This window comes from Micromesistius poutassou (assembly GCF_964030765.1).
Source record: "Micromesistius poutassou genome assembly, contig: SCAFFOLD_5304, whole genome shotgun sequence".
Classification (NCBI taxonomy): Eukaryota; Metazoa; Chordata; class Actinopteri; order Gadiformes; family Gadidae; genus Micromesistius; species Micromesistius poutassou.
Genome location: NW_028178080.1, coordinates 3288 through 16829, shown reverse-complemented (window position 1 = coordinate 16829; position 13542 = coordinate 3288). Strand labels below are relative to the sequence as shown.

The window sequence follows — 13542 nt, the reverse complement described above, 5'->3', positions numbered from 1 at the left end:
GGGCCAGACCCCCTCAGGGCCAGAGGACCAGAGGACGGGGGCCAGACCCCCCCAGGACCAGAGGACCAGAGGGCCAGACCCCCTCAGGGCCAGAGGGCCAGAGGGCTCCTTTGGACTGACGGCGCTAGCGGCCCTCTCCCCCATAGCCAGGGCGTTTCTCTCCACTGATCCCAATCAGGGTAATTGTTTCCCCGGGCGTGGGCGGGTCAGCCTCGAGGCTGCAGACATCGCCCCGGCGAGGACTGCCTGCTGCTTACTGCCACGGCGGAGGGCTCTTGGAGTGCACGTCTCTGTGTCTCGGAGCCTCAGCGGTGCCGGGAATGGGGGTCCGAGTAGGACGGCCTAAGGGTTCAGGATACATGTTCACAGACTGTTGTCCATCTGAAGGTAGACCCCAGGGGGAGGGAAGAGGGCCCTAGCTAAGAATGTGTGGAAGGGGGTTAAGCATATTAGTTCTTTACATCCGTGGGATAAAAGCTTGAATTTGGCAGCGAGCGAAGGGCCTCTGGATTCATCATCAGCCAGGAGCTGAACCCTTGAGGGGCTGGCTTACAATCACTGACCTCCTTCCAACTGCCACTGGCCAACTTAGTTTAGATGTTGTTGATGTTGGCTCACGGAGCCTCATGCTAATGGCTCTGCTCTCCCACACGTTTATTCATTGGCGTTTTTGATCGTAAACATGTGTTTGTCCTTCATAAAAAACATGGATCAAGAAGGTTAAAAGGAACAAGGCCGACGTTAACAGCCTGGTCATAAGAGGACCAGCTCGGGGGGGATGAGCCGTACGTCACAGCCGTACATAACCGTCAGCCGCTTCTCTTGATGGACACCACGAGGGGTTCCATTAGTTCAAACGCATCAAAAGAAGCCGTGATTCCAGACACTTTCTTTGCCTAGCGAGTACAAGGACCATGTGCTGACCCAGGGCCCTGGACGGGTCCCTTCCTGGAGCTCTCGTGTGACAACGAGAGCCCACGAGTGACCCTGAGGCCACGGCTCACAAACAGCAGAGACCGCCGAGCAGTCCTTTCCATTAAAGGCCATTAGGAAGAGGATTTTCTCTGTATGCAACACATTGACTTTCTCCTCAGTCGGGTTGGGCTGAGCGAGATTTTAATAAATCCAGTGCATCACGGCCCAGGCGCCCCCGATGCTTCGGCGATGAAAACTAAATCCCCTAATCCCCAAAAACAAAACACCTCGTTCTCTCAGCAGGGCCGGATTCATCATCCACACGCTGGCACCGAAATCAATGAGCAGGACTAAAGGGATCCGCCCTGGTATTATTATTACTGCAGACGGGGGTGTAATGAATGAGCGGAGAAAAGAAGAGTGTTGTTCTGTTATAATCAAGTGTTGATGTGATGAGGTGCACAAAATAAGACATGGTTTGAAGGGGTAGGATTCAATGTGCAGCGTGCTAATTCTCGATACCTCCTTGTTACATTTGTATTGGATTACATACCTGAGCCACGCTACATCAGAATAAGGACCGAGTCTTCTCAGTCGTGTACTCAATTATTACAGCATCACCTGCACCCGGGTCATTTCAACGACACTAGTTGTGAGACGCCCAGAGAGGATCCCGTTCTTATAACAATGAGCCCATGTGCAGAGGGCTGTGAGATCTAACGCTGTGGTGAGGGACGTTCTTTAAAAAGAGAAAATGGAAAATATGAAACGAAAGAATGAAAAACAACCCAACAACCCAACGGCCAGGGGGAGTGGGTCGGCGAGTGTGTTAAGATGCACCCACCGGCGACGTTGACCTTCTCGGCGGCGTTGGCGGCGCTGGGCGCGGCCGTGGCGGGCCCCGTGCCGTTGGTCAGGTTCCCGGGCCCCGTGCCGTTGTAGATGTTGTCCACCTTGGACTCCAGCTTGCCCAACCGGAGCATGATGTTGTCCAGCAGCACGGCCAGGGTCTTCTTCAGGTCTGGAGGGGGACAACGGAGAGCTCAAGACGAGGACCACACACACACCGCCGTTTGCTACCATGATATTACTTCACTGATGCATCATGGGATTTTTTTGATGCCATGTCAAAGGGGGTCAGGAAGCATGCGTGTTAAAAGTTTTAGACGCGCCCCCCCCCCCCCCCCCCGTTGTACTATTTGGATTCACTTTAGCCATCTTAATCTGAGTTTCCTTAAGTGCACCAAGTTCACCCGCCTTTCAGCACCTAAAGTTGATTGGGCTTATTTGGCCATCCGGCGGCCATGTTGTTACAGGTGATCCTTAGCAGCATTTGTTCAACGTGAGGAGAGAAAAATATCATGACCAGAGGTGACAGCGGCCAGGGAATATGTTGATTGCTATAGTTCCCCCTATTGCCCAATATGGATAAAGTTCAGAGCAATTCATCTTGACCCATGTGCCTTTAACTGCACTAAGTTTGATGATGATTGGCTTAAGTTAACTTAAATTGGACCATTTTGGGCCTCTATCGATTTCATCTTATTTGAGCGGTTAGAACCTTCGACCCGATCGATTTGTCGTAGACTAAACGATGTCGTAGACATTTAGTCTACGAACTGTGGTCACAACCTGTGCGACTCCAGGTCCCTGAGGCGTGCTGGGAAGATTGTGGCTGACCCATCTCATCCCGGACACAAACTTTTTGAGCCACTTCCATCTGGCAGGAGGCTGCGCTCCATCAGAACTAAAACCTCCCGCCACAAGAACAGCTTCTTCCCATCCGCAGTTGGACTGTTAAACAGATCTCGGGCTCACTGACACTGACTCTCGTTCCCCCCCTCCAACACACTTAAGTCCCCACAACTGCACTCATTTTTGTCTGATATTATACTTCATTCTGTTATTACCTCATTCTGTCTTCTCTTTTTTGCACTATATTTGTTTGTTATTTGCACTGTCTTCTCTTTTTGCACTATGTTTGTTTTTGCACCACCACACCAAAAAGAATTCCTTGCATGTGTAAACATACTTGGCAATAAATAAGATTCTGATTCTGAACTTCTAGTCACAAGCCACGCCCCTTTGGAAATCATGCCCCGATGGACAAAACTTAATTCCATCTTGTTTTGAATTTGATCCTGAATAGCGTTGGATATCATAGGGTCAATCATGAATCTATACACGTGTTTAAGCCACACCGTGTTGCAGTTATTGGCTCCTGGGGGCTTCACCTTCTTGTGTACAGACTTCCCTTCTTGTACGACGGAGGATGTACAAATGGACTTTGATCTTTGGGAAGTCCTAGGTTCTTAAAGTTGTTCATCACGATGGAACCCATGCTGTAGGTCAGGACGACGGGCACCCAGTCACATGGCTGTAGGTCATGAGATATGCTTGTTCAAAGTTTGCATTGTCAGACCGCTTTAGCGCTACTATTGGAACGTTTCATAAAAGCGGCTTTGGGTGCTCAGGTGTTTCTGGCAAAATAATAACAATAAAAATATTAACAAATACATAGGGTGCCTCGCAAACTGATTGGCCCTCTATAATAAGGCTTGTGGACCAAGACTTTAGTCTATAAACAAATGTGTTAGCAGAGCCATTTCTCCCAACAGAGTCATAACATTAACGTAAAACTTTTCTCTTTTTTCCACATATAACCTTATTGGATTTAAATAGTGCCTTTTCATGGCACACAAAGCACTTTAATTTGTGAGTGTGTGTGCCGGGGATATCACACCTCAACCACTATGCAAATAGCAGAGTGATACAATCTTCATAAACCAAGAAAGCTTCAACACAGATCTTGCACTCCAGTAGATTCCTGCCACTCTCAACTGAAACATCCCTCTACAATGACAGCAAAACATTGGTTTTATTGTACAACTCACAGCTCGCTGGATGCTCTCGTTTGAGTCGAGGGCTGTCTGACGCGTTACTACTGAAAATTTGGTAACGAAACGTAGCTCCTTTTTAAATTCGGCGCAACGCTACTCTTCCCAGGGACAGATGTGACTGCGACACTGCCTTCTCAGGCTGCTATTGCACCGTCTCAGGCCGCTATTGCGCAAGCACGCAGCTAGCAGGCAACACTCCCTTCATGAGCTCTCATTCCACACGGCCAGAGCCCTGACAGAGGCGGGTAGCATGAAGAGCAATCATGGCAAGCTAGAAGCAGCCAACGCTCACTTCTGAGGGATGGAGGCATTCCCATTACGTCAAACTCGTTGAAACTAAGGGGGTGAATGTGAGTTTAAGGTGTACGCTGTGCCCTGGCCAGAAACCTTTGTCCACTGCCGTTAACTCAACTGTGCAGTCCAAGCTTAAATACATGTAAGCAGCCAAGACTTCATTTCCACCAGGTATCTAAACAAGAGTTATATATATGTAACAATTAAATAAGCCCTTATGTATTTTGTGTTCACCTATATGCCCATAAGATGTATGGAGGCTATGTTATTTGATATTGTTTCAGGGCTTTAGCGGTGGTGTTGAAGCCTATAATCATAATAATAATAATAATAATAATAATAATAATAATAATAGAAGGCTCCATAGTTTCATTTTTAATTGTCATATGGTTTGATAGACTATAAGACTTACCAGAAGGCAAGTGGTCAAAATTAAAACACAGCGGAAAACCTAAATTCAAATCTTGGGTTGTATGTGGTCTATATACTACACACCAGGCTCTGTGTGTATATACTACACACAGCGCTGTGTGTATATACTACACACAGCGCTGTGTGTGTAGTATATACACACAGCACTGTGTGTAGTATATACACACAGCGCTGTGTGTGTGTACTACACACAGCGCTGTGTGTATATACTACACACAGCGCTGTGTGTAGTATATAGCTGTGTGTATATACTACACACCCAGTGCTGTGTGTATATACTACACACCGGGCTGTGTGTATATACTACACACCCAGTGCTGTGTGTATATACTACACACAGTGCTGTGTGTAGTATATACACACAGAGCTTTGTGTGTGTACTACACACAGCACTGTGTGTATATACTACACACAGCGCTGTGTGTATATACTACACACAGCGCTGTGTGTGTAGTATATACACACAGCGCTGTGTGTATATACTACACACCACACTGTGTGTATACACTACACACCGGGCTCAGCGCTGTGTGAGCGCGGGTGGACCTGACGCCCGCTGACCGTCTCCAAACAGGATGTGATATTGAAGCTAGCAGTAGAATGCACGGTGGACATTACTTTATCTAGAGGTCACATGCTGATTTTGCCAACCAATATTTTATTTGGTTGACTATTGCCCGATTTGAATGTAAACAAAACCACGTGGCGTGTGATCCGCCCTTCTCTGAAATGACTGTAGAGCACACCAGTGAACGTGACAACACCTCACAGGTCAGACTAGAGGTCAAGAGCGCTGCACTCAAAACCTCATTGGTTCATGTTCCCATTCCCAACAAAACCGGATGTGGTGGGCTGAAAATAAAAGGGTGCATCTCATTTTTCTGGTAAGGGGCAAGCGACCATGTGCCTCATAGGGGGACCGGCGTGATCAATACATGTGCTAAACTATGTAAGAGATAGCCTGGCTTTGGACTGGAGAACAACGCACAGCGTTTCCTCTGAGGCGTCATTGGATAGCACACCCGGCATGCTGCTTATCTGCAGTAAAATAAGCCATTGAGACATGGCCAGGTGACCTTGAAGTCTTATTACATCGTTTTTTATTACAGACAGGGTACGAAAGAAATGTCAGTGGTGCGATCAGGTGGAGGGGGCATGCGGCTGTAGTAACACAAGGTGTGGGACCATGTGGCCCAGTTAGCTGTAAACCAGTGAGAGCTCCTTCAACGAGTTACCATTATAGCCGAACACAACAGAATTAATGTGTCTTAATAACCACCCCCGTATTTTAACTAAACAAATGTGATAATTCAGTGATGTAACCACCTTTATCATGGTGGCCTAATCTCTTCCTGCGCATTAAAGGACGTCTAAAACGACCGAACACGAACACACACACACACACACACACACACACACACACACACACACACACACACACACACACACACACACACACACACACACACACACACACACACACACACACACACACACACACACACACACACACACACACACACACAGGGATTTATGAGATGTTTTTCCATAGCTTCTAATCTGAGCCAACAGGACATGTTAAACACAGTCCCAGGCCAGATGGTCTGGATCCTAATCCATACTTCTATGCTGACCAGCGCTGTTTGGCGACATGGACCACAGAAGGTAAGCCATTTGAAGCGCTCCACAACACCTAGAATAGTCACGACATGACAGCGATGAGCCCTGTCCATATGGAGGCTTCTGCATGATGATGCAAACAGATCCTACCGTTAAAGGCGGTCAACAGAGGGTCCCCTTACTGAGGAGGTTAAAATCCTTCAATGTTTGTAACAAAATTGTAATCATGTTTTATCGTTCATTTATTGAAAGTCTGTTAACCTTCTCATTCATTCGCTGGTTCGATGGTCTCTGTGTGAGGAGGGACAGGAATAGCCTGAACAGTATTGTGAAGGTGTGCTCCAAAATAATCTGAGTTCGGCAGAAAGACTTTCTTTTCCCTCTGGGAGAAGCGCGCGGTCCACAAAGCTAAAACAATAGTTGACCAAAGCGGCCACATCCTCTCCCCAGAACTCAGACGAATGCCTCCAGGCCGGCACTGTGCAGCAGCACTCAGGAAAACAAAGCGCTACTCAAAGTCCTTCATCCCGTCTGCGGTCAGGCTTTTAAACCTCGACAGTAGTCTTTGGAATGAACATTTGTAACAGTTTGTTGCTTGGGTATCATTGTCTCAAACGTATTTATTATTTGGATCATTGGTCTTAAATTCCAAACTGTACACTCCTTGCCCAGCCCATCGTGTTCCCTCTGACGTAACTCCTGTGTCCTCTTGGCTGTGTGTACATTTGGTTTAGGCTGTGGACTGCTGGATTGAATTGCCCTCGGGGATAAATAAAGTTGTTTGAATTGAATTCTTCCTTTAGTTTTGTTAGCCATTAAGCCAGTGAGAGCTACGTGGGCCACGGGCCGGGAGTAGGGCCTGTCCAGGGCCCGACGGCTGGCTCACTGCTGTCAGGTGAAGACTTGAACCATGCCTGGAGGGAGGGGAGGACTGCATTGCAGCTGCAGCAGCAGCAGCCGTTTCACAGCATGCTCTCACACGATTGCACAACTGTTAAAGGAAAGGCACGCAGCCTGTCCAGCCATTGGTTATATCATTTGTGTTATTTAGATGGTGGTGATTCATAGTTGAATTAACCTTCTTGCACACCACCTGAAAAGATAACCAACAAACGAATGGCAGCGACCGCCCCCATGGCGCTGTGGCCCCTGGGCGCCCCTGGTCCAGGTGTTCCCCCTGGTCCCCCTCTCTGCAGACCGGCCTTCAGCCCGCTGAGAGCCTCTTCCAAAAAAGCTCAACGATTCGAAGGAACCAATCAGCACTGACGGGGAGGAGTTTGCGCTTTCGACGAAGCAAGGCATTGGTAGTCCGGCAGCGCACGAACACTTATCCTCGTCTTATCCTAAAAGTGCGGACCATCGACGTAACCATCAAAACTGTTTTCCCTGAAATAGACTGGATAACGAAAAAATTTTTTTTGTGAATGTCAAATAAAAAGCTTTCCTTCCAACTGTAATCAGCATGAGCAAAGACAGAAACAACACGCCTCTGATTGGCTGGAGTCGTAAGTCAGGCCGCGCCCATGTGTGGAAATCAGTTGCTGCCCAGCCAAGGCCAGCCGGGGCCTGGCCAGACCAGCGGCAGAACGCCGTCGGTCTGGAAATGGAAAAATGAACAGAGAGGTTCCAAAAGGCCTCACCAAAGGGGGGGGGGGGGGGCTGGTGTAGGCCTACACCAATCAGAGCAACGGCTGATGACTGAGCCACGAAATAATGACCGCTTTCTACCAACAAAAGCTTTAAGTCCAGTCGTCCAGAATTATAATAATAGTTTAACACTGAAACCAGAACCAACATGGGCGCGCGGCAGCCATCTCGGTGGTCTTTGATAGATCACCGGTAGAGATCGGTCTTTTTCTAACCGGGCAGAAAGACCGTGTTATGGGAGTGAGGCCAGCCCTATCTGCAGATGAACCGTGAGCTGGCCAGGTGCGTCTGGTTGCCCCGGCGAGGCCAGACTGATATTCTATACAAACCGCTGGCTGGTTTTTTCATTGGCAAACAGGTTGAATGGGTTTCAGCATTGTTAGGTCGGGTGTTGGTGTGAGGAGATCAGGAGACGCATGCAGTCCTTGTACGGCCTGTGGAGCGAGCGCCAATAACCTCCCGGGCTGGTCTGTCCGGGCGGTCGCTAGGCTACAGTCGGCGGAGAAAGCAACTAAGCTACAAGTTGAACAGGCCTGGTTCCATCAGCCCAAGCTAGGTCTAAACATGAGCTATGAATCCGTTTTTCACCAACTGGTGGTATGAGGGGGTACTGCAGGTGGTAAGTGGGATAAAAACAACTTTACAATAATAGAACTAATTCTATTGATTATTGTAAATGTATGTGTTATAACTATTATTCAGTATAAATAGTATCTTTGCTTGTTGTATTTCCCAAGTGTCGCTTTGTGCATTCCATACGCCAATCATGTTTCCATTGTAATGTTTTCCATTGTAATGTTTTGATGATTCATGTTTGTTAAACACACACACTGTCCAGATTGAAACGTAAATTCACACCAATAAGCACCATAAACGTGTCACTTTCACTCACTGCTATGCCATGCATGTGTATTTATCTATTTCTGATAAAGGTCTTAATGATAACAAGGCTGGGAGCCACTGCTCTAGGTCAGATTGCAGGACTATACTTTGAGTGTCATTTGTTATAAAAGCCATTAGTCATAGCTGTCACAGCCATTAGTCATAGCATAGGTGCGGTACGAATCGCGTTTCCACCGCCAAAATGAGCGCACTGAGCCACGATTAGCCATAACTATATTTCGGTACTCCTCCGTTGGGGTACCGAGCGGCCTGAAAGGGTGCCGAAAAGTTGGAGCTACACACGCCGTCCGTTGATTGGTCAACAGAATCGTCACTTCCGTGCGACAGGGGGATAACAAAACAAGGTACCCGCGAGGTATTTCTGGACAACGGTGAAAGCTTTGTTTATTGAGAAAATGTTGCGCAAAAATGAGCCGTTCTTCTTGGACGTCCTCCATTGTTGCCCTTTGTTTAACGTGTCGCGGTCTTCTTTCTCATTTCATTTGTTAGCAGGCTACACTGTCGGGCTGCTATGAGGTCACGATGCTTATGTAACTGCCGCGGCCAACCTGCCCTACCATGAGGGTACTGTCGGCAGTGGAAACGCGAGCAGCACCTACGCGCACCGCTCGGTGGAAACACACCATCACACTAGGGGTGTACGGTGTAAACGGTATAGAAAGTATACCGGTGTGAATTTGCGCTACGGTATGGATTTTGATGTTACCGTGAGACCGGTTTGACCGGTAGACAGTGTTGTGTGTAACACGTTACAAAGTAAGTAACGCGTAAATACAGTAACGTAACTACTTTTTCATGTAAAAAGTAAAGTTACGGGTAACTACTGAAAATATGGTAACGAAACGTACTTCCTTTTTCAATTCGGCGCAACATTACTTTTCCCAGGGACCGATTTGACAGCGATAGCGATTTGACTGCCTTCTCAGGCAGGCTGCTATTGCGCAACCACGGCACGCCTGCGTGCTTGCGCAATAGTCCCTTCAGGAGCTCTCGTTCACCGTACAGACAGACGCTGGTAGCCTGAAGCTGTCTCTGCATCTCAGCCATCGCTTCCGCAGGCATTTTCCAAAGCCAGTCCTTAAGACAAAGAAAGCCAGCGGTGGAACGAGATAACAAACGGCGTCACTGTTTACCTGTGTAAGGACATGGTTCCCTTTCAAAATGTCGATACAAAGGGCTTTAACGAGACGGTCAAAACACTCAATTCCATGCTTGGGTGATTTACGGTCGTACAAAAGGGGAAGTCCTCGGTTTCAGTTTAAACTCACTGCGGTGGAGCGCTCCAGGGCCCAAATCAACGACCAAGTGAGTAGACGCCGGCAGGAGGTCTGGGGAGACCTCGTGAGCTTATCATTTGTGATGCGTTTTAAAACGCAATGGCAAGAATCAGTCTGCAGCATGATCAGAATGAACTCATCCAGGGAACAGTGGAGCCGCGGGGGAGGTACACTCCTACCGGGAATGTGCAGGCCAAACGATGTCCTGGCATCCCTACCCGGGTGGTCAATATGGTGGAGGGATATCGGTGCGCTGCGGCAGAAACGACCCAGAAGAATAGAGAAGCACAACGCCTGATTCGGCAGAACCAACCTTAATGTCAGCCAGTTTGTGTTTTGGTTTGTTGACTCGAAAGCCGAAGAAAAATGAAAAGACTATTATGTAAAGATCAATAGTGGACAACAACCCCATTAGAGGAAAAGGCAGGCTGCATTCCTTATCCGTTCCTAACGGCGACACAGAAAAGCAAACAGTGTGGTGCAAATCCCCCCACTTAGAGGAAGGCCACGGCCGTCCTATTTCCTAGGGACGGCCAATCAGGCCTTTACGTTTAGATATCAGGAGTGGATAAAGACACGAGTGTGGTCGTATGTAGAGGTGGTGATCTGCCGTTTTGTGTGAACTTGCACGTAAAAACTATTTATTTAGTTTCAAACAAAACACTACTGAACAAACACTGAAACGAGACCCGCAACAAGGTGCGGGGGCATGGAACCTTTTTCTGGGGATTCTAAACCGTTTGGCATACAGGGAGTCAGGGTTGCCATGGTGATCTGGGCTGAGCGAGCTCACCCAGTCGGTGCTTCTCCCAGCCCAACAACAACACATTTATTTATTTCTCCGGGCTGTTTCTTCCCCTTTCCCCACAGCGGTACTGTAGCTCAACGGTTTCCCCTGGGCCCGGAGCCCCGTCCGTCCCCAGCTCAGGTTTCTAATGAAGGCGCTCCAGTGACCCGGTACAGGTCTATTGATGGATGAAGCACTTATTGAAGACCACCACCACTGCAGTAGCGGCAGTGAGACCTTCCAGGGCAGGCTGTGACCACTGTGACGCTGTGACCACTGTGACACTGTGACCACTCTGACACTGTGACCACTCTGACAGTGACCACTGTGACCACTCTGACCACTGTGACACTGACCACTGTGACACTGACCACTGTGACCACTCTGACAGTGACCACTGTGACCACTCTGACCACTGTGACACTGACCACTGTGACACTGACCACTGTGACCACTCTGACAGTGACCACAGTGACCACTCTGACAGTGACCACAGTGACCACTCTGACACAGTGACCACTCTGACACTGACCACTCTGACACTGACCACTCTGACACTGACCACTCTGACAGTGATCACAGTGACCACTGTGACCACTCTGACACTGACCACTCTGACACTGTGACCACTCTGACCACAGTGACCACAGTGACCACTCTGACCACTCTGACCACAGTGACCACTCTGACAGTGACCACTCTGACACTCTGACAGTGACCACTCTGACAGTGACCACTCTGACACAGTGACCACTCTGACACAGTGACCACTCTGACACAGTGACCACTCTGACAGTGACCACTCTGACACAGTGACCACTCTGACACAGTGACCACTCTGACAGTGACCACTCTGACACAGTGACCACTCTGACACAGTGACCACTCTGACAGTGACCACTCTGACAGTGACCACTCTGACACAGTGACCACTCTGACACAGTGACCACTCTGACAGTGACCACTCTGACACAGTGACCACTCTGACGCAGTGACCACTCTGACGCAGTGACCAGCGATGCATGTGGACGTGGAGCCAATTAGAACACAATAGGAGTGGAACTGATTAAGACGAACCCGATGTCTTAATGAGAAGGAGCTGATGTTGTACTTTTTAAAAAGGTTCTTTTTTCAAGACTTATTCTGTAATCGGCAAACTGTCAACCAAAACCTGCTTCTGTGATTTGACAAAAACAATACACCAAACATGACTGGAAGCACCTTTTTTTGCATTTGCTCAATATTGAATAAAAACACGACAAAGACAATGGAGCTAAAGTCTAGATAATTAAAACTCTAAACACTGACAGAGATGTGCTTTCCAAACGTGGACGTTTGTTGCTATCTATTATTGTCAAGTACTATCCAACAAGTAGCAGCACTTAAATATGGAATCCACAAATATAAATCCACACGTAAACGCCGTGAGAATGCGAGTAGCACCGACAGAAGTTGCTGGTAGAGTCCAGCGGAGCAGGGCGACTCACCGTAGGCCGTCATGGTGCCCACGTACGGCCCGTCCATCACGCTCTGGTTCTCCTCGGCCAGGGCCTTGATGTAGCGCTTGCTGAGGTCCAGGATCTGCTGGCGCAGGATGCTGCTGCTCTCGTGGCTGGCCCGCTGCTGGATGGTGAAGTGCAGGAGCATCATGCCCCAGATGAAGCCGAAGCTCACCAGGAAGAAGCCCAGCTTCTGGGACGACAGCTTCCACAGGAAGGGGGTGGCCATGGCAACGCTCTCTTACCCCCTGGTTCTGGGGTGGAGGGGAGGCTGGGTGGGGGGGGGGGGGAGGGGGGGAGGGAAGGGGGTTAAGGGGAGGTTGACGGGAGGCTGAGGTCCAGGGGGAGAGGGTGGGAGGGGGAGGGGGGGGCCAGGGGGGAGAGAATCAGGAGGGGAGACGGGGCATGGTGGGGTGGGTGTCCGAGGCAACAAGGGCGGCTGTTGTTGGCGGCGGCGGGGTGGTTTGGCGTGGCGGCCTCACGGGGAAGCTCTCCTTCTCGGGGCCATGGTTATCTCTCAGGCTCATCCCACGAGGCCGGCGGTGGACGCTGGCTGCATTCTGCTGAACCAAAGAGAGGAGATAAGAAGCTTTAGCGGTGAACCGGGGAGCTGGTGCTCAGAGACATGTCATGTATTCAGACACTAATTGTGTTTCGTTACTGACCAACAAGCTCTCCGTGAAATTAAATATATTGTCATCACATTAAGCTCAACCCGTTATTGGAATTAAAACAGTACGGTTGTATACTGTCTCTCTCTCCATTATTTATAAATAGGCCTGAATCAAAAAGTGTTCATTTAAATAATGTGGACTGCCTTGATAGCGGGCCATGCCTACAAATAATGCAGTGGTATCACTAATGCTTATAAATGCCAACAGATGATGAAAATAGCCACTGACACCGCCTTCAGCCCATGTTTATTAGACAAGACGCTGCTTATTAATAAGACGGGGATTCATAATAAACCAAGTACGAAATCCAACCTTGTTCCTTAACTTTATTTTGGGCGACTATAGGTAGGAGGTCACAAGGACAAAAGAGAAAGAAGAGGAATAAAGGGAAGGATGAAGTGAAAGCAGCTCCTCTCTGGAGGAACACAAAGGCATCAGCTGAGCTCGTCTCACAATCTGGTGTGGAGCCGTCACCGGGCGGCAGGAGCGGATAGCATTGGAGCAGGGATTTAAAAAGAGGAACACGTACAAAACCAAGGCCTATAAATCACCCCAGCGCTGCGGGCAGATTAGGAAATGTGGAAGTGACGGTGA

At 48.7% G+C, this 13542-nt stretch overlaps 1 protein-coding gene across 1 annotated transcript; it reads right to left on the bottom strand.

Annotated features, from left to right (window-relative positions):
- Window positions 1–1559: 1559 nt before the first annotated feature.
- LOC311374812 (alpha-1,6-mannosylglycoprotein 6-beta-N-acetylglucosaminyltransferase A-like) lies at window positions 1560–12833 on the bottom strand. Its single transcript, XM_084490573.1, has 2 exons — window positions 12263–12833; window positions 1560–1936 (listed from the first exon to the last, which is right to left on the bottom strand). The coding sequence occupies exons 1-2, from the start codon at window positions 12501–12503 to the stop codon at window positions 1632–1634; spliced, it is 546 nt and encodes a 181-aa protein (XP_084346699.1). The 5' UTR covers window positions 12504–12833; the 3' UTR covers window positions 1560–1631.
- Between the last annotated feature and the right edge of the window lie 709 nt (window positions 12834–13542).

Coding starts and splice junctions, on each gene's coding strand:
- LOC311374812 (XM_084490573.1), bottom strand. CDS start 12,503: ATGGCCACCCCCTTCCTGTGGAAGCTGTCGTCCCAGAAGCTGGGCTTC. Junction 1,937..12,262: donor GGGCACCATGACGGCCTACG/GTGAGTCGCCCT, acceptor GTCCCCCTCCAG/ACCTGAAGAAGACCCTGGCC.